The 26,895-nt window shown below is 32.1% G+C and overlaps 4 protein-coding genes across 6 annotated transcripts; 3 read left to right on the top strand and 1 right to left on the bottom strand.

Moving 5' to 3' along the window:
• The first annotated feature begins 2,160 nt into the window (after positions 1 to 2,160).
• Positions 2,161 to 5,885, top strand: LOC113869833 (ADP-ribosylation factor 2). Of its 3 annotated transcripts, none has more exons than XM_027506328.1 (7): positions 2,161 to 2,311; positions 2,675 to 2,846; positions 3,092 to 3,162; positions 3,310 to 3,429; positions 4,147 to 4,265; positions 4,355 to 4,436; positions 4,714 to 5,885. In XM_027506328.1, the coding sequence occupies exons 2-7, from the start codon at positions 2,699 to 2,701 to the stop codon at positions 4,717 to 4,719; spliced, it is 546 nt and encodes a 181-aa protein (XP_027362129.1). In that variant the 5' UTR covers positions 2,161 to 2,311; positions 2,675 to 2,698; the 3' UTR covers positions 4,720 to 5,885. The 3 variants fall into 3 exon arrangements, with proteins under 3 accessions (XP_027362129.1, XP_027362127.1, XP_027362130.1); XM_027506326.1 differs by having other exon boundaries at positions 2,184 to 2,308; positions 2,673 to 2,846; XM_027506329.1 differs by having other exon boundaries at positions 2,227 to 2,311; positions 2,687 to 2,846.
• Positions 5,886 to 12,389: 6,504 nt separating this feature from the next.
• LOC113870429 (galactinol synthase 1) lies at positions 12,390 to 15,172 on the top strand. The gene is given in 5 exon segments (XM_027507020.1): positions 12,390 to 12,704; positions 13,832 to 14,109; positions 14,111 to 14,150; positions 14,443 to 14,577; positions 14,951 to 15,172. Coding segments are annotated over 5 exon segments (990 nt in total).
• Positions 15,173 to 16,585: 1,413 nt separating this feature from the next.
• LOC113870428 (type 2 DNA topoisomerase 6 subunit B-like) lies at positions 16,586 to 22,303 on the bottom strand. Its single transcript, XM_027507019.1, has 10 exons — positions 22,117 to 22,303; positions 21,490 to 21,567; positions 21,205 to 21,285; positions 20,584 to 20,689; positions 20,420 to 20,495; positions 19,198 to 19,338; positions 18,436 to 18,573; positions 18,158 to 18,328; positions 17,607 to 17,735; positions 16,586 to 16,870 (listed from the first exon to the last, which is right to left on the bottom strand). Exons 1-10 carry the CDS (start codon positions 22,301 to 22,303, stop codon positions 16,586 to 16,588), a joined length of 1,392 nt encoding a protein of 463 aa, XP_027362820.1.
• A 2,603-nt stretch (positions 22,304 to 24,906) lies between these two features.
• LOC113869169 lies at positions 24,907 to 25,569 on the top strand. The gene has a single exon (XM_027505359.1). The coding sequence runs from the start codon at positions 25,125 to 25,127 to the stop codon at positions 25,557 to 25,559; it is 435 nt and encodes a 144-aa protein (XP_027361160.1). The 5' UTR covers positions 24,907 to 25,124; the 3' UTR covers positions 25,560 to 25,569.
• Positions 25,570 to 26,895: the final 1,326 nt, after the last annotated feature.

Below are 26,895 nucleotides of genomic sequence, written 5' to 3'. Positions count from 1 at the left end.
AAAATAGTTTATAACTGTAGTAAATTATATTTAATTTATCTTAATGATTGTTTTTATTAAATTTAACACATAAATCATTATTTTAAAAATTTATTAAATAAACGTTTAAATAAAGTATATATCCAAACGTAACTAAATCTTGAGACTTGAGCAAGGTTACAAATGATTAGCCAAAAAGAAAACTTTGGCTTAGAATATGCCTCATGTTGATAATCCAATCTTTGTTCAAGACATGAAAATCTCGCTGAGAATGAGAATCAATTAAAGGCCTGTTTGAAAATACATAATTAGATAAAAAAAAATTAAGCAAAATAAGCAATGATATATATGCAAAACGTATAAAAAGAATGCATTAGAGGAATGTGGAAAAACAGGTAAAACCCAATTTGTATTGCTGAGATAGATTTCAGTACACATCTGCAAGTTTTGATGTATTCCTTTTATTATTGGCAAACGTGTGAGGATGACTTTAAGCTTTGAAATGAAATCATAATAATCACTCAAAAGCAGGCTCTTAAAAATGAGATACCGACTTACGATTGTTAGTAGGTGATTGGAGCATCAGAATACACTACTTGCATTTTTCACTCCCTTTGGCGATTTTGCAGCATTTTCTGTTCTTTATGGTTGTTTCCATTAAATAGAATAATCCTACCTATTGAAGACTAATTTTGCAACTTCTGATGTTTTGTCTGGAGGCTTCTGAACCTACTGTAGAATGCATGCGAATTTGTCTTCTCTTGAAAATGGCGATTCTGTTTTAGTAAATGTGCATTCTTTGATATATCATAAACTTGAATTCTATGTAGTTTAAGAATATATATTCTAAAGAAACGGGGATAAGGCCATATTTATCTACACTCAGTTCATACTTGCAAAATTGGCTATTCGCCGAAAGCATGGATAGATGGCTACATCTGTTACGCTAATAAAATCTCACTTAAATAGATTAATAATCAATTAAAAAAATTATGACCTTTAATTATTTTAGACATTTTAAACAAATAATTTAATCAAGTTTATAGCTCATTTTCTTTTTTTTCAATGTTGGATTAGGTCGTATTTAAAATCTGCATTTAAAATTCTAATAACATTACTTTTTTGAGAAAATACAAAATTAGAGCTGCATGATAAAGTGTTGATATTATTATTTTCAAAGGCTTTTTTAGTTACTAATATTTTACCTTAATTACGGTTAGAGCCAATTTAACTTAATATCAAATTTATCATTTTATTTATATTTTGCAAATGGGATAAATGTAAACATAAAACTATTCATGATTTGTTTGGACGAGTAGAAATATCAAAGAATAAAATTAGATTTTTTTAATTCATTTAGATGAGTCAAACAAAATAAAAAATTACATTAGTATAGCAATTTTAATACTTTTCAACTTTTTTTGTAATTTTTATATTTAAAAAAAGAAAACCATCTTTTATTGTTCATTTTATAGGGAAAAGCGTTTTCTTTCAAGTCTCGCATTTTTTAACTTTCTACCCAAAAAAAAAAAAAATCTAAAAAAATTATTCTTATTACATAAAATTGCTCCTCTTAATATTTTTCTTTCTCAAAATCCCTTCACCCAAATGTAAATGTAAAGATTACATTTGTAGATGGGTCAACAATTGGGTCAGTAATACTGGAAATGGATAAGTATACTTAGTTATTATAAAAATGAAAATAATGAATACATATTATTAATTTTATTTAAATAATAAATTTTTATCATTCATATTTAATTAATCTACACTTAAAATTTGAATAATCTGACTTACAAATATTATATTATATATATATATATATACATAAATGAGTTTAAATTAAATTAAATTTAAATATATAAAAATTGTATATGTTGACTCAAATAATTCATCATTATTAAAAAGCGTTTCTGAAAGTAATTGCTCCCTTGGCACATATACAAGAATTAACATGTACGGCATTAATTAAAATTTGAAAAAATATGCACCTCGTATTACGCTTTTGGAAAAATTATACTAAAATAGCATACTAATCTATTTTATATAAAAAAATACATCCGTAAATACTTTATTACATATTTAAATGAAAAACAGTGATATATAATATGTTTGGGTTCGGAAGCTTCGAAAGAATCCATGAACGGTGTGCTTTTCGTTATTTTATTTTAAGTAAATAATAGGAAGGAAGTAAACCCATACCTTTTTTACCCTTATAAAATCCCTTCTCGTTGACACAACAAACCCTCCATTTCGCGTTGTTGCAAAGCATCCTTCATCTCTCTCTTTCTCCCTCTGCGCTTTCTGGTTCTCCAACTTTTCATCTCCAAAGGTAAACTCAAACCTCAGATCCTCTTCTCTCTGTTTCCCCAATCACTTCATGCAAATCGATTTAATATTTTCACTTTTTTTTTTTTTATGTAATCACTTTTTTTCTGTATGCTTTCACCTCTTGGTTCGCTTTTCCTCTCTCTCCACCGTTTGATCTGAAGCTTCCCTCATCAATCGCTCCAGATCCTTCTGATTTTCCTTATTATTATTATTAGTTATCATTATTATTCAGTATGATGCGTTTCGATTTGCATGTTGAGGTTTTTTCTCGTTTAGGTTGAGATCTGGCTGAAACCGGTCACGTTGTGGAGATTTGTTTTTCGTTTATTGATTATTTATTTGTTCTTGTGAACCATGAAATTAGGGGGATCCACAGGTTGAAGGAGAAATGGGGCTAACGTTTACGAAGCTTTTCAGTAGGCTATTTGCGAAGAAGGAAATGCGAATTCTGATGGTTGGTCTTGATGCTGCTGGTAAGACCACTATCCTCTACAAGCTCAAGCTTGGAGAGATCGTTACCACAATTCCTACCATTGGTAAGTTTCTGGACTATGCCTTTTCTTTTTCTCACTTGCGTAGATATTCTTCAACGGTTGGCTATTCTGTGATACTGGATTTAAGCTGTTCTAACGAATGCGTAAATGTTATTCAACAACTATAATAATGATTTTCACTAGCTTTTTGTGATGGGGTTATTGTTGTACTATTTGGCGTGTTAAATGTTGTGATTCTGTTGTATATATGTATTGATAAATTTGTTTATTTATTTATTGTGTTTCAGGGTTCAATGTTGAGACTGTGGAATACAAGAACATCAGCTTCACCGTTTGGGATGTTGGTGGCCAGGACAAGGTGTAAACTTCGATTCTTATGCGTTCTGAAAAATTACAATATGCTAGATGTTTAGGGCATATATCACTTGCCTTTGCTTGCTGAACATTACTCGCCAAAGTTTCTTGGCAGTCAGTGGCTGAATAGTTTTTTTTTTTTTTTTGTCAGATTCGTCCCTTGTGGAGGCACTACTTCCAGAACACTCAGGGTCTTATTTTTGTCGTGGATAGCAATGACAGGGACAGAGTTGTTGAGGCCAGAGATGAGTTACATAGGATGTTGAATGAGGTACTTAGTTAATTTAGTTTGGCCTTTTGTGCCATCTCTTCAGATTCATATTTGTCTTTGTTATATGCTAATTTGGCAGTTAGAAGGAATTCATTCGTATAGATAATGTTTGTGATCACATAGGGGCTGAAAGGAAAGGCCTGTAAATTTGTCAAGATAGAAAGGTCTAACAATCATAATGACCTCTAAATAAGATCCTTTTCGTTATCTTGAAATATTCAAAGATTTCTTATTGGGTTTTGAGGAAGGAATGAACTGTTTGTTGAAAGCAGAAAATGTTTTTTTGCTGGACTTTCCTCTATCTACTGTGGCTGACTTTTCCAGCAATTCATTAGTCTAACACCTGATGTTCACATACACAATGGTTGTCTCTCTATTGTTGAAGATGAAATTTCTAGTGAATTCATGTCCGTGAGCTTTCCTTTTCTTCATTGGTGTTGTTAGTCGATCTGTTTTTGTTGGACCATAATTTCTGATAAGTCGTGTGTTGATGTGACTATACATAACTTTTGGAAGTTGAATAACAGTTCTTATCTAGTCAATCTCCTGTGAAATTAAGTGCCTTCTAATCGAATCAGCTTCTGTTTCAACTTCAATGTTTACAAGAATCAGGATTCATGACTAGAATCTTTAGTTTCCTTGCTCTTTTGCTTTCTGTTTGTGTATTCTTGTGATAAATGTCAATGTTTAAGTAGTTTATTTTAATTATCTTTTCAGGATGAACTGAGAGATGCAGTGTTGCTTGTGTTTGCCAACAAACAAGATCTTCCTAACGCAATGAATGCTGCTGAGATTACCGACAAGTTGGGTCTCCACTCTCTCAGACAGCGCCACTGGTAATTTTTTCTCAAAATAATGAAGCCCTTCTTGTCTTGTATTAGTTGCTGTCCCGTTGTGATGTAACACACTCTTCTCGTAATTCCAGGTACATCCAGAGCACCTGTGCTACCTCTGGGGAGGGCCTTTATGAAGGTTTGGACTGGCTTTCCAACAACATAGCCAATAAGGTAACCTGTTGGTTTCTTCCTCTCTCTACAGTAAAAAAATGCATAGTAAATGAAAATTGTGAATTTAGTTGATTAGAAGTGGTAGCAAAAGTGCATAATGCGATGTGCCTTTCTGTTTCTTACAATTTATTTGTTTTCTTTAGCAGCATTATAAAATTACTCGTTTGGGCCCTTTTAGTTCCTAGTTGTTCATTCAAAAATGAAAAAAAGAAAAGGTGTATTTTTTTTTTTTTTGGAATTACTGGCGTGACACTTTGCTGATTATGTATCATCACAGGCTTAATGCTTTTTGGAGTCTTGCGGATGAGTAATTCTGGATGCAGGGGTGAAAATTATCTAGCTTTTATTTCTTGGTCCTCTTCCGAAACTACTTGAATTTGTGTTGATGTATCGTGGTTTAGGACATCTCGGTGGCTAAATTTGTAGTATGAAATTGTTTCTTGGGATGTGTAATACTCTAGAGCTTTCTATTGGTTTGGATACCATGTTCATAACTGTAATGGAGACACTAATTCAACGGGCCATCGGGTTCTGATTTATAGTTCTATTTTGATCATATGTATTTCATATGATGAAATATCGAATGGGGATTTTGTTTATTGTTTGTAAGATACACACAAAGGAAAAACTATGTTGGCTTCATACTTTCAAAGACGCGCATGCATGTGTATTCAACTCCCTGTTGCGTAGGTATAATGTTTGACTCGTCGATAGCATGGGGAATGGGCTTAGTTAGAGCTGCTTATATTGGAAGGATATCTCTGAATCTGTATGCTAGAACTTTTAGTTTTGGTTTTCACAGTCGTTAGTAATGATTAACGTTATGGCAGTGGCCAGAGGGTGGACGTGCGAAACATTTTATTCTTCTGTTGAACAGGTTAAAAATTCAGTCTAATTTTCAGATTCAATCTTGTTGCAAGTATTTTGTAACAAAATCTCCACAACGGGGTTTTAGTAACTCCCTGAACTTTCTCCAGTCTATCAGATATGCTTGGGCTGAGGGACTTGATCTACGAGTTTCCTCCTTCAAATTATATTCGGATCTTTCTGTGTATTCTGCTTGGTTAGACCAGTGTCTCAATGCTGTGGGAAGATTTATAATTCGAGTCCCCAAATTGGTAGAAAATTGGGGTTTGTATATGGCGAACCACCTAATATTTTGCGTTGGTTCATTCAATTGTTTTCATCTTTAAAAAATGAACGGTTTAGATGATCTTTCCATTCGTCACCTTCAATTCTTCCTTTGCCATTGTCGTCCTTGCCTCCCTCTGCAGCCCACACCACTAGAGAGCATAAACTGTTAAGATAGAAATAGAATTAGTTTTAAATTAGTCTTTGTTTGTTAGTTAGTATTGATTTAAATAATTTCTATTTTTTAGGATTTAGATAGATGTTTCTTAATTTATTTCACATCATGTTTGTAGAACGTGAATTAAAGTTTTCCTTTTTGTTACTTCTTGTAAGGTTATATATAGCCATATCAGTTTATTAAATAATGCAGTAGCAAAAGTATTCGAATACCTTGAATACTCAACAATTAGTATCAAAGCTGTGTTAAGGGGACTGATTCTAAATAGAATGTTAAGAAAATATGGCAATCAAGAGTGGATTTGTGCAACCGGTTATTTCAAAGTTTGATGATCAATACTATGACCATTAGAGTATGTTTATGGAGAATCTTCTGCTATCAAAAGAATATTTTGAAATTCTGAAAATATTTTGAAATTTAAAATTTTAATTTTTTAAAATATGTATAATTAATTTTTTTTTTGGGATCTTCCTAAAAATAGAATCTTATGCGTAAGTCTTAATAGCCAATACCTTGAGTTTTCCTTGTTTATATTGTGCTGTTTAAGTTAAAAAATAAGAAGTGTGATTTTAATTTAAAGTTAATTTTTTAAAATAATATTAAATAATTATTATAATTTTTTAAATCTCTCTTTCAATTACAACATATATTTTTTCTTAAAAAGCCTCAAACAAACTTGCGACAATTTTGAATTTTAATACAAAGTAAAAAATAAGCGGAGATAACAATATATAGAGTTTGGGTAAGATATTATAGTTTGCATTTTTCTTAGGATGGGTTGCATCTTTCAAGAATATCCATCCAAGGACTTGTGTCTACAGAGGTAGTACTTTTAGTGCTTATCTTCGTATCAAATGGATGCCTAACTAAATACATATATTCAGATTTATTACTCGCACTTCAGTGAAATAAAAATGTTATTTTGTATTTTAACTATAAAATATGATAAATAAAATATTGAACTAAATTTAAATGTATCATAATAAATTAATTACAAATCATGATGTAGTAATGAAAGTTAGTTTAAATAGTATGTGTTTTATTCTTCTTAAATAAGGTCTCAAGTTCCAATCTTGTGAATGAAAAATAATTATTAGAAAAATTAACTCTACCATATTTTAAGTGTTCTCATATAAATATGAATGCTTTCTATAAAAAATACCTGTAATGTGAAAAAATTTACATAATATATATCTTGTGCTTTATAACAATTATGATAATTTAAATCTAATATAACAGACTTACAAAAGAACTAATTCATAAGCTTGTAAGTCTAATACTTCCCTAAGATATGTTAAAAAGTCATAATTTAACATTAATTAGTTTTATATAATGATTTATCAAGTTGAAATAATATAAATAAAATATATTATTATATAATTATTTAGATAATATTTGTTATACAATTATTTTCATGACTTAAGAAGCATATACTACATTATATCATGCCTGCAACAAACTTTGAATATACCAAAGATTAGAGGCGGCAACTTTTTCAATTTAGGTGGCTTTTGGTACGGTCAAAAATCTGGATTCAGTGCAGTCTACGTAGAAACTGCATTGTACGTTTAGATAAAATTTGTATTTTTACTTAAGTGAAAATGTGTTAACTTAAGCGAAAACACAAAATAACGTAACGGGATAACGTAGTTACTATACTGAATCTAAATCCGTATAATCGAATAACAACTTCATCTCATGAACCAGTCTTCAAATGATGAATTATAGAGGGTTGTGACAATTTTATAGTTTAATTAGTATTTAACATTATTATAATTAAAATTATATTCACATTCCAGAGGCTGATTGCTAAAAAAAAGTACTCTTTAATCCGATTTTCATTTCCAAATTATATCACTTAATGACAATTAAACACATGCCACTTTTTCTATAACCTTGCTAATAATATTTTTTGGATAATTTTATATAAAATATACTTTGTTTTTCTTATATACAAAAGCTGAAGGAGAGAATATTTCTTAAGACAAAATAACTAAAGATGGAATGTATTCTGCTCGAGGCCACAAAAATGCTAAGAGATCGAACAACTCCTTGCATTAGAGCTACACATGGCTAAAATTGTGTAGAATCAAAACCAGCATTTGCTTTTATCTTTGGCAATGGAATGGCCACTTTCACAAAAGTTATTCTTCAAGTTGGTTTCCCACAAAGAATAACCCAGGTATTATTTGGAGGTCATTGTCTTTTAGATGTCATGGAAATTCAATTGGGGGTTTAAGACACTCTTCAATTTTTGTGAATCATTTAAAAGTATATTAAAGCAAATTTAAAACCTCACACTACATTAATTTTCCAGCTAATTGATCCTGCAAGTCATTCACCATGTGATCTGGTATCAGTCTAATAGATCCAAAAAAAATGAATCAAGTATCGATCACTACCATCGATACACACGAACTTGAACTAGTAGAGTGTACTTGTAAAAGGCTAGTTAATTTTCAACTTTAATAGAGTAACAACATGTAATGACGTTGTGCAATTTATTTAGTGCTTGGGGATATAGATGAGACACACTTAGAATACTAGAGTATATCCGTATGGTACATGCCACAGTAACTTAAACCTAAAAGATTCTAAGTAATTGTTTAAGGTGAAAAATGACAATTTTGTAAACAAATAATTCAAGAGCAATCTGGGGACTGAATTAGGTCCTCTTTAAATTCTTTTAAGTGTGTTGTTAACGTAACAGTAAAATAAACGTCGCAAATTAAACAATTTAGCAAGAATAGTAAATATAACAAGTGTAAACTGAATCACAAAGTAGAGGTTCTTTGTAGAAAAGTGCTAAGTACAAAACTAAATTACAGAAAGGAAATAAGCAACAAGCTGGAATTAAAATGTAGAAAGGTAAATGTGCTAGAATATAAAGGTGCGTGAATGTAACCGTACAACTCCTCACAACAGCAGACAGCGGCCACCGTGAGTCTCCTTGTAGTTGGTGTCTGGCGCGGTGCAGGGTTTCAGCGTGCAGAGAGTTTTAGGTGCGGTGTCTGGGTGCAAAAAGTCGTCCTCCGTAAAATGACACTTTGGGGTATTTATAGGCAGGAAGATCACTACCGTTTTCCTCCTTTTGTGGGCATTTCTTAGTAACTGTCTTCAACTGTTATGTCTATTATCCACGATTACTTGTGATAGTGCTGTCGGTAACTGCTGGTAACCGCTATCACCCACGATCTTTTCTTTGCATAGTTGAACCTTTGCTCAGTATTGGTAACTGCTAGTAACTGCTTTTAAACTTGACCTTTCAAGTCAATTTTTCTATCTTTCGAGTTGTTTTGAGAGGATCTTAAGAGGCTCATCTAGTGTTATGGCCTTAGAATAATTTCTCCTTGCATTCTCTTTTCGACTAATTTTGGAGTTTTGAGAGCTTGTCTTGATCTCGTGAACTTAAAATATTTTCTTTGCTCATTCCTATTTTTTGAGCAATTCTGGAGGGAATCTGAAGCTCAACCAGGTTTGTGGACTTAGAATATTCTCTGACCACTTCCTGTTTTTCGAGCAATTTTGGGTGCCAAGGACTTGGAAACTCTTCCAAATTTCTCGAAAAAAGTCTTCAGTTTTGTGGATTTAGAATATTTGTTTGTCTGTCCTGCTTTTCGAGCAGTTCAAAGAAAAAATCAACGAGGTGACAAAAACCTCTAAAATAACTCGAAATGTATCCTTTTTGATATAACACAAGATCTTGGATAACTTTTCAATACTTCTTAGATTTATTTTTTGGCTCCTTCTTGACTCTTAAAATTCCATCAAAATGTGGCTTACTTTAATATGATTTTTTAACTTAGAAAATTTTCTTATCCCAAATAGTCACTATATAATAAGGTGTGTCACGGAGCTACAAACACTTGCGGAGAATTGTACGATAAAAATTGCTATATTTTGATATTAAATATGATCGTGGTTAAAAATGGAGGCTGAGAAATTAATGTTATAATTATCGTATAGTGGTAGAACTATGCATTTTCTATGAGCCTCTTGGTAGCCTATACCTGTTACACTACAAAAAAATTGCTTATTTGTGGCAATTAAATTTTATGATTAGCGGTGGTTTTAACCGCCTTTAAATATTTTTCCAGCGGTTATGAAACCGACGTTAAAATTGGCGACGCAAAGTTAAATTTGTGGCGATTTTAAACTGCCGCTAAATTTTTAAATTTGTCACAGTTATTTAGTGGCGGTTCAAAACCGCTGCTAAAATTTGAAATTCAAATTTTAGGCTGTGCGCGGCAGTGTTCTATTTTTGGCAGGGCAGTGCTTTATTTTTGGGCCAGCAGTGCTTTATTTTTGGCTCCCACACTTTTTTTTGTTTTATCTTCTACTAAGTTTTTTCTTTTGCTATTTGGTTCACATTCTATTTATTTTTTAATATCACAACATACATATTATATAATTTATAGTGTAGAATCGTTGGAGAAGAGCCATTTTTGGAGGACGTGAAAATGATAGTTTATTACTAAGGTTGTCACAGTTAGAGAAAATATTTTGGCAGTGACAGCAGTGCGGCGGTGGCGGCAGGGGTAGCGGTGGCGGCAATGGCAAAGAGAATGGTGGAACTCATGAGGCTAAGGTGGAGATGAATGATAACTTTGAGTGGGTGATGAAGAATGGGGGAGGAGTGGTGTTTTATATACTGTTATCGTGAACTGACGCTAAATTTCGCCTTTTTTGTGGCGGTTCTGCAAAACCGCTGCTAAATACCGCCTTTTTTGTGGCGGTTCTATAAAACCGCCGCTAAATTTCACATTTTTTGTAACAGTTACACAAAACTACCGTTAAATCTTGTATTTTTTGCGGCAGTTACTAAAATCGACGTTAAATGTTATTTTTAAAATAATTTACTGGCGGTTATTATTAACTGCCACTAATAAACCGTCACTAAATAACATATTTCTTGTAGTGTTACCAGACTTTTGTTTTAAGGTATAAATAATATTACATTTTTAGAAATAACATCTTTAAGAATATTACTAGACCTTTGTTTTAAAGTACAATTAAATTCTAAAATAATCACTTCTCATATTTTTATGGGACTAAATTAAAATAGAGTTTTGGTGACCGGTGTCGTAATTAGAATCCATAGACCCAAATCAAAACGAAATGAAAAGGTGGTTAAATATTTCTTCGAGAAAGTTCTTTGACCCATAAAAGAAATGACATCACATCAGTAGTTTATCCAGAACATTCGATACGAAATTGATTTGTTATAACTTTTCATTTCATTATTTTAGAAGCTTTCTTTGCTTGATAAAGTGTGAGAGAAGCTTAAATTAATAAACGTGATGCTGTGGATAAACCCTTTTGAAGATATGTTAATTAAGGAGGTTACCCTAAGTAGTTTTTCATGAATGAAAATCCTACGTATAAACCTAACGGTAATTCTTTGAGGTCAAGATTGTTCTCAAAAGACAAGCAACATTCTTTATCTTTTTTTAGTATATTTTTTTTTTCACTTGGCTTCAGAATCATTGACTTTAGCACTTGATATGTCTTATAAAAATTAACGTGCGAAGTTAGATGAAAGAAAACGAAACCTTAATTTCAGCCAAATTAATCCTGTTAAAACAAAACTGTTCAAATTGAGAAAGACAAAAATGGATTAGACACAACTTGAAGACTTCCATATATAGAACCTCTGAGATGTGTCTGTATCGCATTCAAAGACAACGACGATAGTATTGCTGTTGCAAAATGCGCTTTGCCATATCAGCCATTCTTTTAGTAATAGTTACTTGACTTGGATAGAATTTTGGTTTTCTTGTTAAATATAATTAAGTTTGAATTCAAAATTTTTATTAATTTTAATTTTTAAATAATTTTGCTACTGTTTAATAATAATATGACATGTATATATAGCTCACATCATTAACGATTTTATTTTTTTAAAACTACATATGGCATAACTTATCTAAATATATGTCACACTATTTATAAATAATGGTAATTCTTTTTTAAAATTTTATGAGAATCAAAATAACAAAATAAATATTAAAATTCAAACTCAATTTAAGAAAACATGTGTTCTAGCCTAGTTTCTTTCAACTAATTTTTTCAAAAAAAGGTGTTAGTAATATATCTTATAATAAATATATATGTAAGAATTAAGCAAAGATAACAGTATAATTGAAAGGATATATAATAGTTAATATTCTCATAAACTTCTAAATACATAAAAACAATTTTCCTTTAAAGATTACAAAAATTTAAAATAAACGGGTCAATTGTAAAATTATGTATTAATGTGAAAAAAATTGTAATTAAAAGTATGTATGTCAAAGAGTGAGTTACTCGCTTGGAACTAATATATTTACTATATTGTTGATAGGTTATTGGTATAAAGATCCTTTCATTCTCTCAATGGACATTGACGTGATCACAATTCATAGATTCTCAGCCGTCCATATTGATTACAAAAGCCTAAATTTTTCATACTTTCGAAAAGAAATATTGACAGGCATAATGGAGTGCATTTGAGTTTCATTTAAGGTGGATTTGACATGCATTTTGATCTTACAGCATCATTTGAGGTCTATAAAAATGGGGTGCAAGGACACCATGTTTACTGAGACTAATTGATTGGTACTTACTTTCCTATCACTTCTTTGCATAAAACTTTGTTCCAAAAGATGTCAACAGAAGTGGAAGACATATTGACAAGAAGCAGGGTGACAACTTGGAAGAGGGCCTATGTGACATTCTTGGCTGGGAATGGTGACTATGTGAAAGGGGTGGTGGGCTTGGCAAAGGGCTTGCGAAAAGTGAAGAGCCCATACCCTTTAGTGGTTGCTGTTTTGCCTGATGTTCCTGAGGAACACCTTCAGATTTTAACGTCTCAAGGTTGCATTGTTCGCCATATTGAACCTATCTATCCTCCTCCAAACCAAATTCAGTTTGCCATGGCTTACTATGTCATCAACTACTCCAAGCTACGTATATGGAATGTGAGTACTTGATCGATCCATCCCTTGACATCACTAAGTTTCTACATTCTTTTATATTTTCATGCGGGACTCCTTTATGCTTACCTTTGCACTAATTAAAAACAGTAATTCTCTCTCTCTTGATATACTTACTTTAGTTCACACTTATATCTATTTCTTTCTTTCTTACTATATATGTTATATCTTGAGTTTATTATTGTATCCGTTTACTCGTTTATGTGGGTGTAAATAGAGTCTAAACTTCAAAAGAGTATAAAATACCGACTTCTTACGTTTCTTAAAAAATGTCACAAGTTAAAAATAGAGGATAACAATATTTTACACTCTTCTGAAATTAGGTATTATTATTTACACTCATCTAAATGATACATTCCAAAACTAAGAAGCGACGTGTGATGAAAAGTAGAGAGAGAAATAGGAAGTAGCGTAAACAAAATATCGTGATTTATAAATATAAAGATTTACAAAATCGATTCCCAATTTATAATTGTCAAATATATTTTAAAATATGGCATTATCATATTTAACAACATCAATAAAAGACTAATGGTGATCTAGGAACTGACTTATTCAAACCCCAGATATAATTAGTATAAATTAAAGTAATCGTGAAATGAACTTTTATTTTTATCTTATAAGAGATTCTTAGGTTTCCGTATACACATCATATAACTAATGGTTGAGATTCAAGCTACGTGGCTCCACTTACACAGGCGAAATATTTTTCTTTTTTGGTAATTGCATGGCTCCTAGCTAACTTATGATTACTCAGTAGACGGTTAAGATCAAAATTTTACCAGTTTTCATCTATTTCACTGTTGTACTAGTCTAAATGCCTGGATCATTGATTAATGTCCCCTCCAATGCGAGAGTGGTGATATTGTATTGGTACTTTTGTACTTCATGATTCCATTGTCACTGAGTTTCTCTCTTTTTTCCTTCTTTTAAAAGAGATTTTATTAGTTGAACTAATTGATGAACTTTTCGATTTGACAAGCTAGCTACCCAATCATTATCCATATATAGCCTACCATATTCTTACCAAAGTTGTAAAATAAATTAGTGATATAATGATTAATATAATTAAATTTGATGAAGATATATATATATATATTTTGAATTTGCAGTTTGAAGAGTACAGCAAGATGATATATTTGGATGCGGATATTCAAGTGTTTGACAACATAGACCATTTGTTTGATGCACCAAATGGGTACATGTATGCGGTGATGGATTGTTTCTGTGAGAAAACATGGAGCCACTCTCCACAATACAAGATAGGATATTGCCAACAGTGCCCTGATAAGGTTACTTGGCCTGTTGAAATGGGTTCTCCTCCTCCTTTGTACTTCAATGCTGGCATGTTCGTCCTTGAGCCAAGCACTCTTACCTACCAGAATCTTCTTCACACTGAGAGTCACTCCCCCCACACCTTTTGCAGAGCTAGTACGTATGATTAATTCATCCTTAATTCAAGATCACCAAGATTATTTGCTATTTAATTATTAATTTGTGATATGTTCAAAAAATAAATAACTCTATAAGCACCAAATAATATTTTTAATGTGTATTCAATGATAAATAATAAGAAATTAATAAATTATAATTTTTTAATAAAGTGACTAAGAATTAAGTGAGAAATACCTTCATATTATTGTCCTATTTGTGAATTTTTTCTCTTCTGTTAACTAAACTTGGGCAGAATTCTAACTGCAATGTTTTTTATGTGGCATGATAGGATTTCTTGAACATGTTCTTCCAAAATACGTACAAGCCTATACCTTTGATTTACAACCTGGTTTTAGCCATGTTATGGCGCCACCCAGAGAATGTAGAGCTTGAAAAGGTTAAGGTGGTCCACTATTGTGCAATTGTAAGTGACTAATCTTCTCCCTCAATATTTTATAAATTTTGATATATATCATATTTACTAATATTCGATGTTTTGTACTGGGTATATATATTCTTTTCATGAAAACAAAATATAATTTTTATTGACCTTTTTTTACTAAATTTCCTAAATCAGCATGTCAGAGTAAAACTAACCACGTACAAAATACAATGAAATTTTTTATTTTTTATTTTTTGCGAAATTGTTAGAATCGTATTTGCGTTGTGACTAAATAAAATAGTTCTTAAAATTGATAAAGAATGTAACGTGTGTAATGGGTTATACAAGACTACAAATATTCAACACACTTACATGTAAATGTAATTCGATATATTTTTTTTGGGTAAATAAATAGGGTTCAAAACCGTGGAGGTAGACTGGCAAGGAAGAAAATATGCAAAGAGAAGACATAAAGATGTTAGTAGCAAAGTGGTGCGACATTTACAACGACGAATCCCTTGATTTTAATGCTGAGATTCCTTTTATGGCAGAAGAAGAGACATTATCAAAGTCATCAATCATGGCTTCTATTCCTGAGCCCAGAATTTCCTTCATTCCTGCTCCCTCTGCTGCTTGATAAAGAATCCTAATTCAGAAGAAAAAAAAAAGAATCCTAATTGACTCAAAACTAAATATTGATAAGGTACTTAAAGTTGGCATATTAATCCCATCAGTGCTCTCTTTTTCTCCCTTTTTCCTTTGTTTTATCTTTTTCATTTTATACTGTGGCTTTTGTAATAGACACTACAGGCCTTACTTAAATTGGGAGATATAATGGTATAACGGTGGTTTAAGTGAATAAAAAGTAATTTAGCTACAGTTCGTCTTAATTCTTCAAGAGTTGAGGCTTTCAGTGCTATGAAACGACACATTGTTACAAATATTCATATCATATGTACTAAGAACATCAAATAAATAATATATTATAATGTTAGATACTTCTGTTGCATTTCTATTTCTTGGAACCTCCTCCGTATTGAGAAATATTTACTTAGGAATTTCTTATTGTGTGCGGGAATTATTTCGGTACTTGTTATTTTCTTGACATCTCAGCTTTGCCTGCTTTATGGATGTCATGCCTTCATCAACTTGAAATCTTCTCGTGGTTGTGTGTACCAAGATAGGGTTTTCGAGTGCGCACCCTAGTAACTTGTTATCTGTTATTTTTGCTTGAAGGATAGCAAAGTGCTTGTTACTTATGGGTTGTAATGGCTATTGAATCTGAACATAATGATTAAGATATTTTTCGTAAATTTAAAAATTGATCATTCTTTCTGTCTATTTCAAATTATTGTACATTTTTCCTAGCAAAAGTCATTATTCAATTATTAAGGTATAAGTTTAACAATTTTTTTTAATGAAAACTATGCCTATCCTCCTGATTTCATAACTAGACTGATTTAAACTTAGTTTTATACATTTTTTTTTAAAATTATATAGGTGCATTAAATAAACTTGTAACAATTTAAATAAATTATATTTGCACAGAAAAATAGATAATAGATAACTTTATTTAAGACATAATCGGACAATGAATGTGGATGCTTCTACACACCGTAAAATACACGTTTTTAAAAATGATATTCGTGATATATTTATGAAGTTTAATATTAATACATTGTGTAAAAATAAATTATATTATTAACTAAATAAAAAATTATGTAAAAATAATTTTTTAAAAAAATTGCATTATCAATTCGTTGCTGCTAAATTCATATTTATAATTATTATTGTCGTTTCCCTGGCCGCCTCTAGGGCCGGTACCGCAGCTGAATGATTTGAAAACTGACAAACAAAGGCAAAAGAGAAGGGAATGGAGCAGCTCAGAATCAGAATAACGGCATGGCAAGATTCACCTCCACCATAGATATTAACAGCGTCCAAACAGTTGTAAAATGACCATATTCTAAATAATGATCTATCAAAGCAATTGGCAGCATTTGCTAAGTGATGGGAATTTCAAAGATGGACTACGGACGCAGGAAAACAGTTATAAGTCCAAGGGGCTGAAATCATTTTCTTGAAACTCTATTTCTTGGACAGGATCTTCTTCGAAAAGGAAAGGTGCGACTTCTTGAGAACTGTGGGGTTTCTTGTCGTTCATCTCTATAACTGAAACAATTCTTTCTTCTATACAGTTTTGTACAACTTCAGTTCCAACTTCTCGGGACTCTAATCCAAGAAGAGAAAAGCATTCTCCCTGGAAATCCAAGTCACTGGAAGACAAGATCAGCCCCGCAATTGTTTTTGCGAGATCAGGCGCATATCTGCGAATCTGAAAGTAGGAGACCAAGTTTTCAAAATATTAGGCCGCAAAGTTGCTTAATAAATTAAATATAAGGCCAAAAGGATAATCCAGAAAATTGCAAAACAATCCTGCAACCTAGTTACTAAATGAAGATGGATCAGACCGGTTCAGCACAGCTGTAATAGTTAAAACTTTAACGGAGGACATAGTCAGATATTCAGTATATCATAACATACTGCGAGTGGTTCTCATTGAAAACCTTGCACCAAACCAAGATGTTTGTTTTCTTCATTTTAATTTTCATTTAAAAGAATGGATGCGAGATTGGCAAATTAATTTTGGAAGTTTTCACAGCTGACTCTAAATCCTTAATATCCCTGGTAGAAAAGAGAGAAAGAAAGTCACCAGCACACAGAAATTCGTAAAAAATGAAAAATTATATGGGCAATGCAACTTTGATCTGTCCTTCATGCATAATCAGGCTGAGATAAGAAAGATTGTTAACTGCTAAGCATGCAATGATCCTGACTATACTTGGATGGTTAAATATAACACCAACTTCAAGACAAACATTCAGCTCAATGAATGGGAAAACAAGATGTTGAATCAAGAGTTAACACATTTCAGGTTATAGCTGGTTGGATGCTTTGTACTAAGGAACGAATGGTTCTATTGTCTACAAATATCATATTAAGAAAACACTTGAGGGTCCACACACATCATGCACACACGCATGTGCGTGGGCGAGGGAGAGAGAATTTACCTGAAGGGCTCGTGAACTTAACAAAACCCCTGAATGCTTCGACTTCAAGTCATCCAGGGACAATTTAATTACTCTCTTAACAAGGTTTCTATCACGTCGAGACATTTTCCTTGGCACTGGTATCATGGCCTTACTAATATGTCAAGGAAGTATAATTTACAAACAAATAATGAAACTTTAATAGATATACATTACCATACACAATGCAAATGTAATACTTAAATAGCAAAAAATGTAAGCCTGCGAAGAACACAAAGTGTAATTTCAACATTCAACGGTACACTTGTACCATTGTACACTGGTTCTATGAAGTAAAGTTGGCTATCTATCAATAGAAATGGCAAATCGCTTATGATACACCAGATCCAGCAATATTTCCAAGTAAAACTTCTGGATTGTCACTTATTGAATGAATAAATATAATTCAAAAAATCTAAAGAAACTTCTCACTGCAAAGCATAAAAAAATTGTTTCTGAAAAGAAAATTAACTCGGATAAGGGAAAAAGGATCTGTTCAATGCTGGATATTGTTTATGATATGAGTGGAGCACAATATCAATATGAGTATCTGGAGGCAAGTTTTCCCATTCTAGTAATGTAACTCCATCTTGCTCTACTATGCCCCCTAAATTCAAACCATATCTTTTCCAGTCAATCCTTTTTAATGCCTTCAAAGATGATTGGGAGTTTGTGCAAGGTGAGAAGTCCTTGAAATACAAAACCTGATATTCAACATTGTTATCATCCAAACCAATTAGCAGACAAACAAAATCTAAAATATAAGAAAAACAGAACTGAAGCATATAATTCAGAGGTCTTTTTGACAAACCTCTGTTTTATCGCCATAGTTCCTGAAGCACGTAGTGTTCTGCATTGATATATTACTGATTACTATGACTGCCTCCATCACCAGTTCAGTGTGTAGATGATTATCAGTACAGCAAGTTACACCACTTCCAACCTTGAGCTGCTCCCTTACAAGGTTTCAAAAGGTAGATAATTTCAAATCCATTGGCACTGTATTTTAAGAATCTAGAGGCCCCCGTATTCACAAAGAAAGTAAATATTTTTAGAAGGCTTAGAGAAACCATGCAAAAGAAGTTCTCACATTTCATTCTAGATGTGACATTTTTCCTACACAAATAATATACAATTTTACAGATCAACTAATAACAACCCATTACAGTTCACATGAAAAATTGGCTAACAGGCATCAATATTAGACACCACAAATTGTCTGGATAATTTCATATATTTAGGGTTCTGCAATGTAACTGAATATGAGTCTATGAAAAATCGAAAACTACTATGCATTACATTACCTGTATAAAGAGTGGTAAATAGAGGGAATTTTAATGTTCAAGTGACAATCAATATATCTCAAAACTTTAGGATGATATAATCAAAATCTAGCAGAATAGAAAATAACTCTTCTAGAGACTTGCAGGAAACTAATCAATCTATTAAGTCTAGAACAAATAAAACATTATGATCCTGAATGATAAATGGGAAGTAGACTTGAGAAATGAATGTACCAACTTGGGAAGCAAGAGCTACACTTGTTACTTAAATTATTTCCATGCTTAAGTACATAGTCTTCGATGCCTGACTTAAGAAGTTCAAAATTTGATGCTGACATAGGTAATTGCTTGCACTCATTTGCAAGAAAAAGCCTTTCATATCGTGATTCAGGTAAATTGCAATCTTCTGCGCTTAATTGAATTGCAACATTCTGGACATCAGAAAATTCAAAACGAACAACTAAAACTTTGTCATAATCTCAACCAAGAGTTCTGCATTTAATTTGTAACATTGCTTTGGATAATATCAATAATATGGAAGTGCAATTTGGCGATCTGATATTGTAGATTTATTAACTGTTGATAAATTGCTCTCCAGCAACAGCATTGACATACTGCAAATTTATAGTTGTTTGAAAGAATGTGATTGCATTTGAAAATTCTGCACTTATGTCAGTTTAACTTACAGGAATCCTTAAAATTAGCATCTGCAAAATCAAAAAATAAATAAATAATAAATATAAAGAATATGAAATTTGATACATAAATGTAAACGGCAGAATTTTTGTAGAAAAACAGAGCAAAGTTACAACTTCAACAAAATCATTTGAATAATATAGCTTCAATTCTGATATTTCATTGAAGAACAAGAAAAGCTACAGCAAACTTAGCAGTTAGCACATTCAGGCACAGTAATTTTCCCTCATATTTTTTTCTTGATAATGTTTATCTTTATTTCCCTTTTGTTCATCTGTTTCTTATTTGTCAGGTGAAGATTTTTCTTATTTTTCAGTGCACGGTTCTAGAAATTCTAGAAAAAAGAAGCACTCACATTCTTTGGTTTCTCAAACTAGCAACTTAAGATAAATCAAATTGCTTTACATACTGCCTTAAAGGAGATGTGAAAAATGACAAAAACTTCTGATATACAACCTTAGGGAGGGTCTTGATTTGTCAGTGCTTTCTAATAGTTGAAAATTCATTATGCTGCAGACCCATGTTAGTTTAAAGCAGTAAATGTAAATTCCTAGCATATAGATTAGTGTATTTCCAAGTGCCATGCCCGAGCATGTCGATCATGGTTTGTGCTTAAAATTTTGCATAAAGATAATTGCAATGATTGCCATTAATCTAGGAATGTGGCATGATCCAGGCACAATGATAATTAAGCTATTTGATTAAACTAATTTAGATTGAAATATCTGATTACCACAATCTTTTTCATATATCCCAAGTAATTTAAATTTTGAAAATAAAAAGATTAGACAAAGTAGCACAAGAAAGCCAACATACCTTCTGTAAAAAGCTATGAATATCAGCTAGTAAGAGATCAAGGCTAACTAAAGAAGATAGACAAACTTCACTACCACTGGAAGATAACACAAGAACACAAGTATTAGAAAGAAACATAACTAACAAATTAGTCTTAAATTAATGTAGTTCAATAATTAGCTTGCCTGAATTTTACACCATTTTTTGTGTGCGAAGGCAGTCTAGTTATTCCAGAGGAACCACTGTCTTTCAGATTAATCTGATAACTATGTATCTCAGAATCACTGATGCCTACAATTTCCTTAGAGTGCATTAAGAATTGTGACAACAAATAAACTAGACATGGTAATATATTAAATAGTTGAAATCTGCGTCACTCTTGAACCACGACATAGTATAATTACACAGCATAAAGGACTAAATAAGAAATTGATATGTTTTCACATGGCTGATAAAAGCAGAATTTATATCAAAAAAATATTTACGGATTAAAAATACATTAAAAAAAAGGTTTAAAACCATTTTCCTTTGACAGAAAATTAGGCACATTACCTCCCATATTATAAGCAATAGCAATTGAATTGTGCAGATACAAAATAGTTATCGTTTTTCAAATTTGTGCACGTGGGATGTCTATATGTCAATCAGATCAAAGCACAACTACCATGAGAACTTACAGGTGGTTTTGATATAAAGCATTCCATCTGTTTTACAATGGGGAATAAAACAGTAAATAATTTCAAATGACTTGAAGAAAGGGTGGGGATAAATTTAACTCTAATGGTAATCGTGAATCGTTCAGTTACCCCAATTGTCAGCAACATTTGTGCAATAAAACCTCAAGTCTTGAAATTCCTCTAAGCAGCTCCCAAGGCCAGTATCAGAGACTGCTCACAAAAAATTCAAATTCAAAAGAAAAAGATCGTCACTCTTGAAGGAAAACGCATGCAATGTGAGCACAGATGTTTAGAAATCTTTTTATAATTGGAATCGCAATTCCAAGGTCCAATTCTATAGAGTTCTAATATAACTAAACCAACATTTTTCAATTCTTAACCTGTATTCTCTGAGTTCCAATTCCTATCCTCAACTTTTGCTGCTTCCACTGCCACTAGTGCTGTTGCTACCATTGCCACCTCTTACTACCATATCACTACCACTGATTGTCCCTGTTGTTGCCAATATTGTCATTTGTCACCACTACCATCAATTGTTGCCACTGTCACCCCCTCACCCCCATCGTCAGTCTGTCTGTTGCCACCACCGACTGTCTCCACCACCACCATCCACTCACCCTATCATCGTCATTACCACATGTGAATTATTATTTTTTCACTTCAATCCTAACTCTTACCGATAACTACCCCTACTTGGCCAAATGTGTCAAAGTCAACTTAAAATAATTATACGATCAAATTCTTTGCATAATCCAAACAACGGAATTGTGATTCCAATCCAATTCTAATTCTGGTAAATTTGGAATTGAAGTTATATTTCAGAATTACAGTTCCAATTCCATGCGCCAAACAAACCCTTAGAATCATTCTTCTTATAATTGTAATCCCTCATCAAGTTACCGAGTGACATAGTTTAGACTTATTTTTTGTTAATTAAAAATTCCTGAAAATTGAATAAATTTAAAATATAAAATCGTAAAGTCTAAATTTATAAATTCATCTAATAATAAAATAAGCATTCGAGAGCGAGTGTCCAAATACTTGCACACATGTTATTACTTGAAATTCGAAGAGAGGATGAAGAGCGAGTGAGAACGACGGCGAGTCTGCACATCTGCTCGGATAATCGGCATCTCTGATATGCTGAAGATATTAACTGCGATCGCAGATTCACATCACATACATAACCGAACCAATCACGAAACCCGAGAAAACAAATTTTAACCATTGTAGCTTTCATGAAAAGATGAAACTCGCATGCAATGTGACCACAAATTCACATAAGCGAACCAATGAGAAAATCATAGAAAAAATTTAGTATAATATATTAGAACATTTGGCTGTAAAAAGAAGAAAAAGCTCACATGTAAGCACAGTTTCTGAGTCGAAGAGAACTCCATTTCAGAATCAAACCTCTCGAATTCGCGCGCAGAACTAAACACTGGTTTCGAAGTTAAAAATAAGAAAACGATACCCGAAGCGAGGCCCATCAGCACCTGTTCATGGGCTTCACTGATCCATATCAAGTCTGGCCCATAAAGTAGAAAGACAATAATTATTTTCTAAATAATATAAAATTAATAAATATGCGTAAAAAATTGCGGTTGTAAAAGATGAGTAGAAGCATTAAGGTCCAAGAAAAAAAGTGCTTTACACTATCAGGTTATACTGAAATTTCTGACTTCTTGCGCTCATAAAGACAAGCAAGTATGAAATCCTTTTGCAGACAAATATGCTGTTGCTGACAATGCTTTTGATGGCGATGCTGCTTGTTTTGACTTGAATCTCTGTCGTCTATTTTGTCCGTTATGTAAGTTAAGAAAATTATACTAACATGATAGAAATTGGTCAAATTTGATTGATCAAACCCAGATTCCTTAATGAGGGAATAATTTCTAGGTGTCAAGATCATTAACAAGAAACCTAAATTCTTCTCGTTTCTGTTTGACTGATAATTTTGCACCACTAATTGTGTCTTTAATTTAAAGTGGAGTAGAATTGATTTGATGAAGCTAAGATACATGCATAAATTAAGATTAAGTTAAAACAATTAATAATTATAACAATTGTCTCTTTAAACGATTTTGTGTAGTTTCATTGTAAGAACTGACATGATGCGATGGCAGGCAGTGACCACGCTGGAACCGAAGCTTTGGAAGGAGAATTATATTCTCATTGCTGGAAGAGTGGAAGTAGAATTATTCTCCAACCCCTTCTGGCACGCTTTGTGCGGTTATCTAACCCTTTTTCAATTCAAAGTGGTTGCCTCATAAATACTATTTTCCCTTTACTGCATGGTGACTTTCTCCACTGAAAAGATGTCTGGGTTTTACCCCCCCTTTCACTCATTGCTACTTCGTATTAATCTCCTTTGGCTAAGGAAGGAATCACATTCCAATCCAGTTTACCTAAAACATTATTTTTGTTAACCAATATTTTTAGAGTGTTAAAATTATTTTTTGTTAAAAATCATCATTGATATATTTTTATTATGATAAAATACATTTCAAAAGTATTTTTCAATAAAAAAAACTGCATTATGAGTATTTCATCTATCATCCTAAAAAAATAATATAATTTTAATTTTTTGTCTTGTATAGTTTTATTCCTTCATAAAAAAACAATACCACGTAAATTTTACAAGATTAAAATAAAAAAAAAAAGCATTTCTTTTATCTGAAACTTCTAATTCTTCAAAATCATTTTTAATTTTATTCTCAAATATAAAATTCTACTTTAATTGTTTTTAAAATTTGGGATAAAAAACTAAAAATAAGGAAAAATTTATCATTTTTTAATTTAAAAAATTTAAAAACATAAATTTATAAAACTTTCTTTTACATTTAACAATTTTCAAACAAAAAGTATCATCAAATAATTTTTTTTTCCCTTTCTTTCTCCTAAAATTAACTAGCTCGAATGTGTATGAGATAACAAAGTTAACGTATCTGAAATTAATATCTATACCAACTCAACACTCACAAGTAGATTCCCTCTTTAAAAAAGGACAACTAGGGCAGGGTGACCGCATTAAGCTAATAAGATTGCTCTTGGAATTGTTAGTGGTTGATGCTTTTGCACAGATCCCAATCTTAGTAAAACAACACTGCTCTCTGCTGTTGTGTTCCCCCTTTCACAGATTTCGAAGAAATCCTTGACTAGTGACTCCTAATATGCATCAGCATCACAACATCCTTCTAATAAAACCAGTTACTTTGTTTAAACCCACAGTTACGTATTTCGTACGAAGGACCAACCCTTAGTAGTACTGTCCACCAAAACAGAATAAATTTTTAAGGATGTTTTCATTTTAATAAAATATATTTTTTAATCTTTTAAATTACAAACAACCATCACTTTAATCTTTAATTTTTTTCAAAAATTATTATTTATTTTATTTTATATTATCATTTTATATAAATGATACTAAAAAATATTATTATTTTATAGAAATTAAATTAAAAATTAAACTAATCAACACACACAATTTTTTTCATCATATAACTTTTTTTCATACATTCCTGTGTTTTTTGATATATCCATTACACTACGTCTGTATTTGTTTCAAGAAAAGTAACAGCACCACTAAACAAAAAATTATGACAATTTGGTATGTAGTGACTACATTAGTGACTATATCATCCCAATGATTATAAGTGGGAACAACACCCCAAGTAAACAAAAGCTGCACTTTCATGGGGCCTTGAGAGTGTTATGTCTTGATGCTCCAAGATCTCACTTTCTCTCCTTACAAAGCAACCACAGGAGGAGCCAATAAGTTAAAGAACACACAGAATATCTTTAGCAACCTTCTTTAATAAAGAAAGTTCCCCTCTTCCCCTTTTTTAAATTCAAAAATTCCTACTTAAATTCCTACTCTACATTCTCACACCTAATCTGCTTGAGTGCTTGAAGAGTTAATCCAAATCTACCTACCTTGGTCTTCACTCAAAGAACAAGAGTTGCATCCTTAATATCAAATCCAGCTATTCTCCACCCCACAACTCTTCAACTCAATTATTTTCTATTCTCTCACTCAGCTCTTGAAAATGTCTTTACAAGTTCAGCCACTTCAGCAGCAACAGCAACCAGTTCAGGTCTATCCAACTAGTGTCACATACCAATCACCACCTCACCATTCAAATGGGTCATTTGGGTCAGTATTTGTTGTGTTGGCTATAATAATAGTCATTTCTGCAGTTGCATGTTGTCTTGGAAGGCTTTGCAACAGGCGGAGCCACAGCCACAGTCACAATCAGAAACAAGTTAAGCAACAAAAGCCACAGAACCATAACTATCGTCCAAAAGAAGTGGACATTGAATTCGGGTTTGACAAAAGAATCGCAGCTTCCAAGCCTTATAATGGACATGGACAAGCACATGGACATGGAGCAAGCAGAGGAATGAAGCCAATTGCTCATGCTGACATGAAAACTTTTGAAATGAAGCTTGGTCATGAAGGAAAACTAAGAGCAGGTCCATGATGGAATCATGAGAGAACATTATATTATATATGTAGACATTGCTATCTTCTTGTTGGCAACTATTCCCTTTATACCATTGTGTTCTATTTATCTTCTATGTTTTCCATTTACTTAGATTTGCAGCTGCAAGATGAAATGTGTAATTATCTTCTCTACTTTTTTATGCCATTGTTTTGAGATTAGAGGGGGGGGGGGGGGGGGAATAGGCTTTGTTATCTCTGCACTATGGATTTGTGAACGTAAATGCAGTGTAAAAACTTTAAATAATTCAATTTAAAATTGAGGGGTCGATCGGGCGAAAAAATTATGATGGATATGAATTTCTTTTATATAATAATTGATTTAGAAATTTTTATGAAACTTTGTTTGCATTGGATCTGGATTAATATAACCAAAGAAGCGATTAGCCAAAAACTATACCATATGTAAAAAGAGGTTGTGCTGTAAAAACAAAAAAGGCTAACTTAACGGAGTTAATGCTAGCCAGTGACTAATAAATCCCTTGGGATTGGGTAAAATCTTGTTTGTTCTATTTAAATAATAAAAAAAACTGCGTTTAGAAACAATTACATGGTAAATTTTATAATTGGAAATATTGATCCTTCAGTTTCAAATTCAATTAGACCATTGAGCTAGTTATTGAATTTAAGTTTAAGGGCCTCCAGATTTGTAGTTTATTTAACTTTCCACTTGATTAAACTGCAGAAACAAACCACTCACAATCATCGTATAAGTCACACAACAATCCCCACTAAAATTTTGCAATCCATTTTGATGTCCTGCTTACAAGTTTTGAACATGCGTCCTAGCAAACATACCAAAACACATCCAACATTTTTTTCTTAACTTTTGGTATAACAATAGCAACGATGTTTTAACTTATAACTTATGTGAACTATATAAAGCTCTCACCGTTAGCTCAATTCTAACGGCTTTAACACCTCCAAATTCCAATATTTGATGCTTCTAATAATTATGGTCTACAAGCATTTATCTATAAACCCCTCATTTGTATCTTGCTCCATATTCACAATCCACGGGTACTCATTGCCGCAAAACATAAATTCAGAAAATATAAGCTTTCATACCAGTATTATAACTTTTTAATATAAACTAATCTACCAGTACCGACATGCAGTAAGAAAATCAATCTTCCTAATCCCGCATCAATAAGAGATATCTATTTATAACAATACACATCAAAAAGCAAACTCAACAAACATATACTTACAAGCTTTCATGTCCCCCGCTATTAAAAAAATGGGGGAAAGAAAAACAGAACAAAATTGAAGACATAAAAGAATTAGTGTTATTTGATTGGTGTAAGACAAACATA

This window comes from Abrus precatorius, unplaced genomic scaffold, assembly GCF_003935025.1.
Source record: "Abrus precatorius isolate BTA unplaced genomic scaffold, Abrus_2018 Scaffold6, whole genome shotgun sequence".
NCBI classification, from domain to species: Eukaryota; Viridiplantae; Streptophyta; class Magnoliopsida; order Fabales; family Fabaceae; genus Abrus; species Abrus precatorius.
The sequence above is the reverse complement of the archived record's forward strand: the minus strand, read 5'-3'. Positions and strand labels throughout refer to the sequence as shown.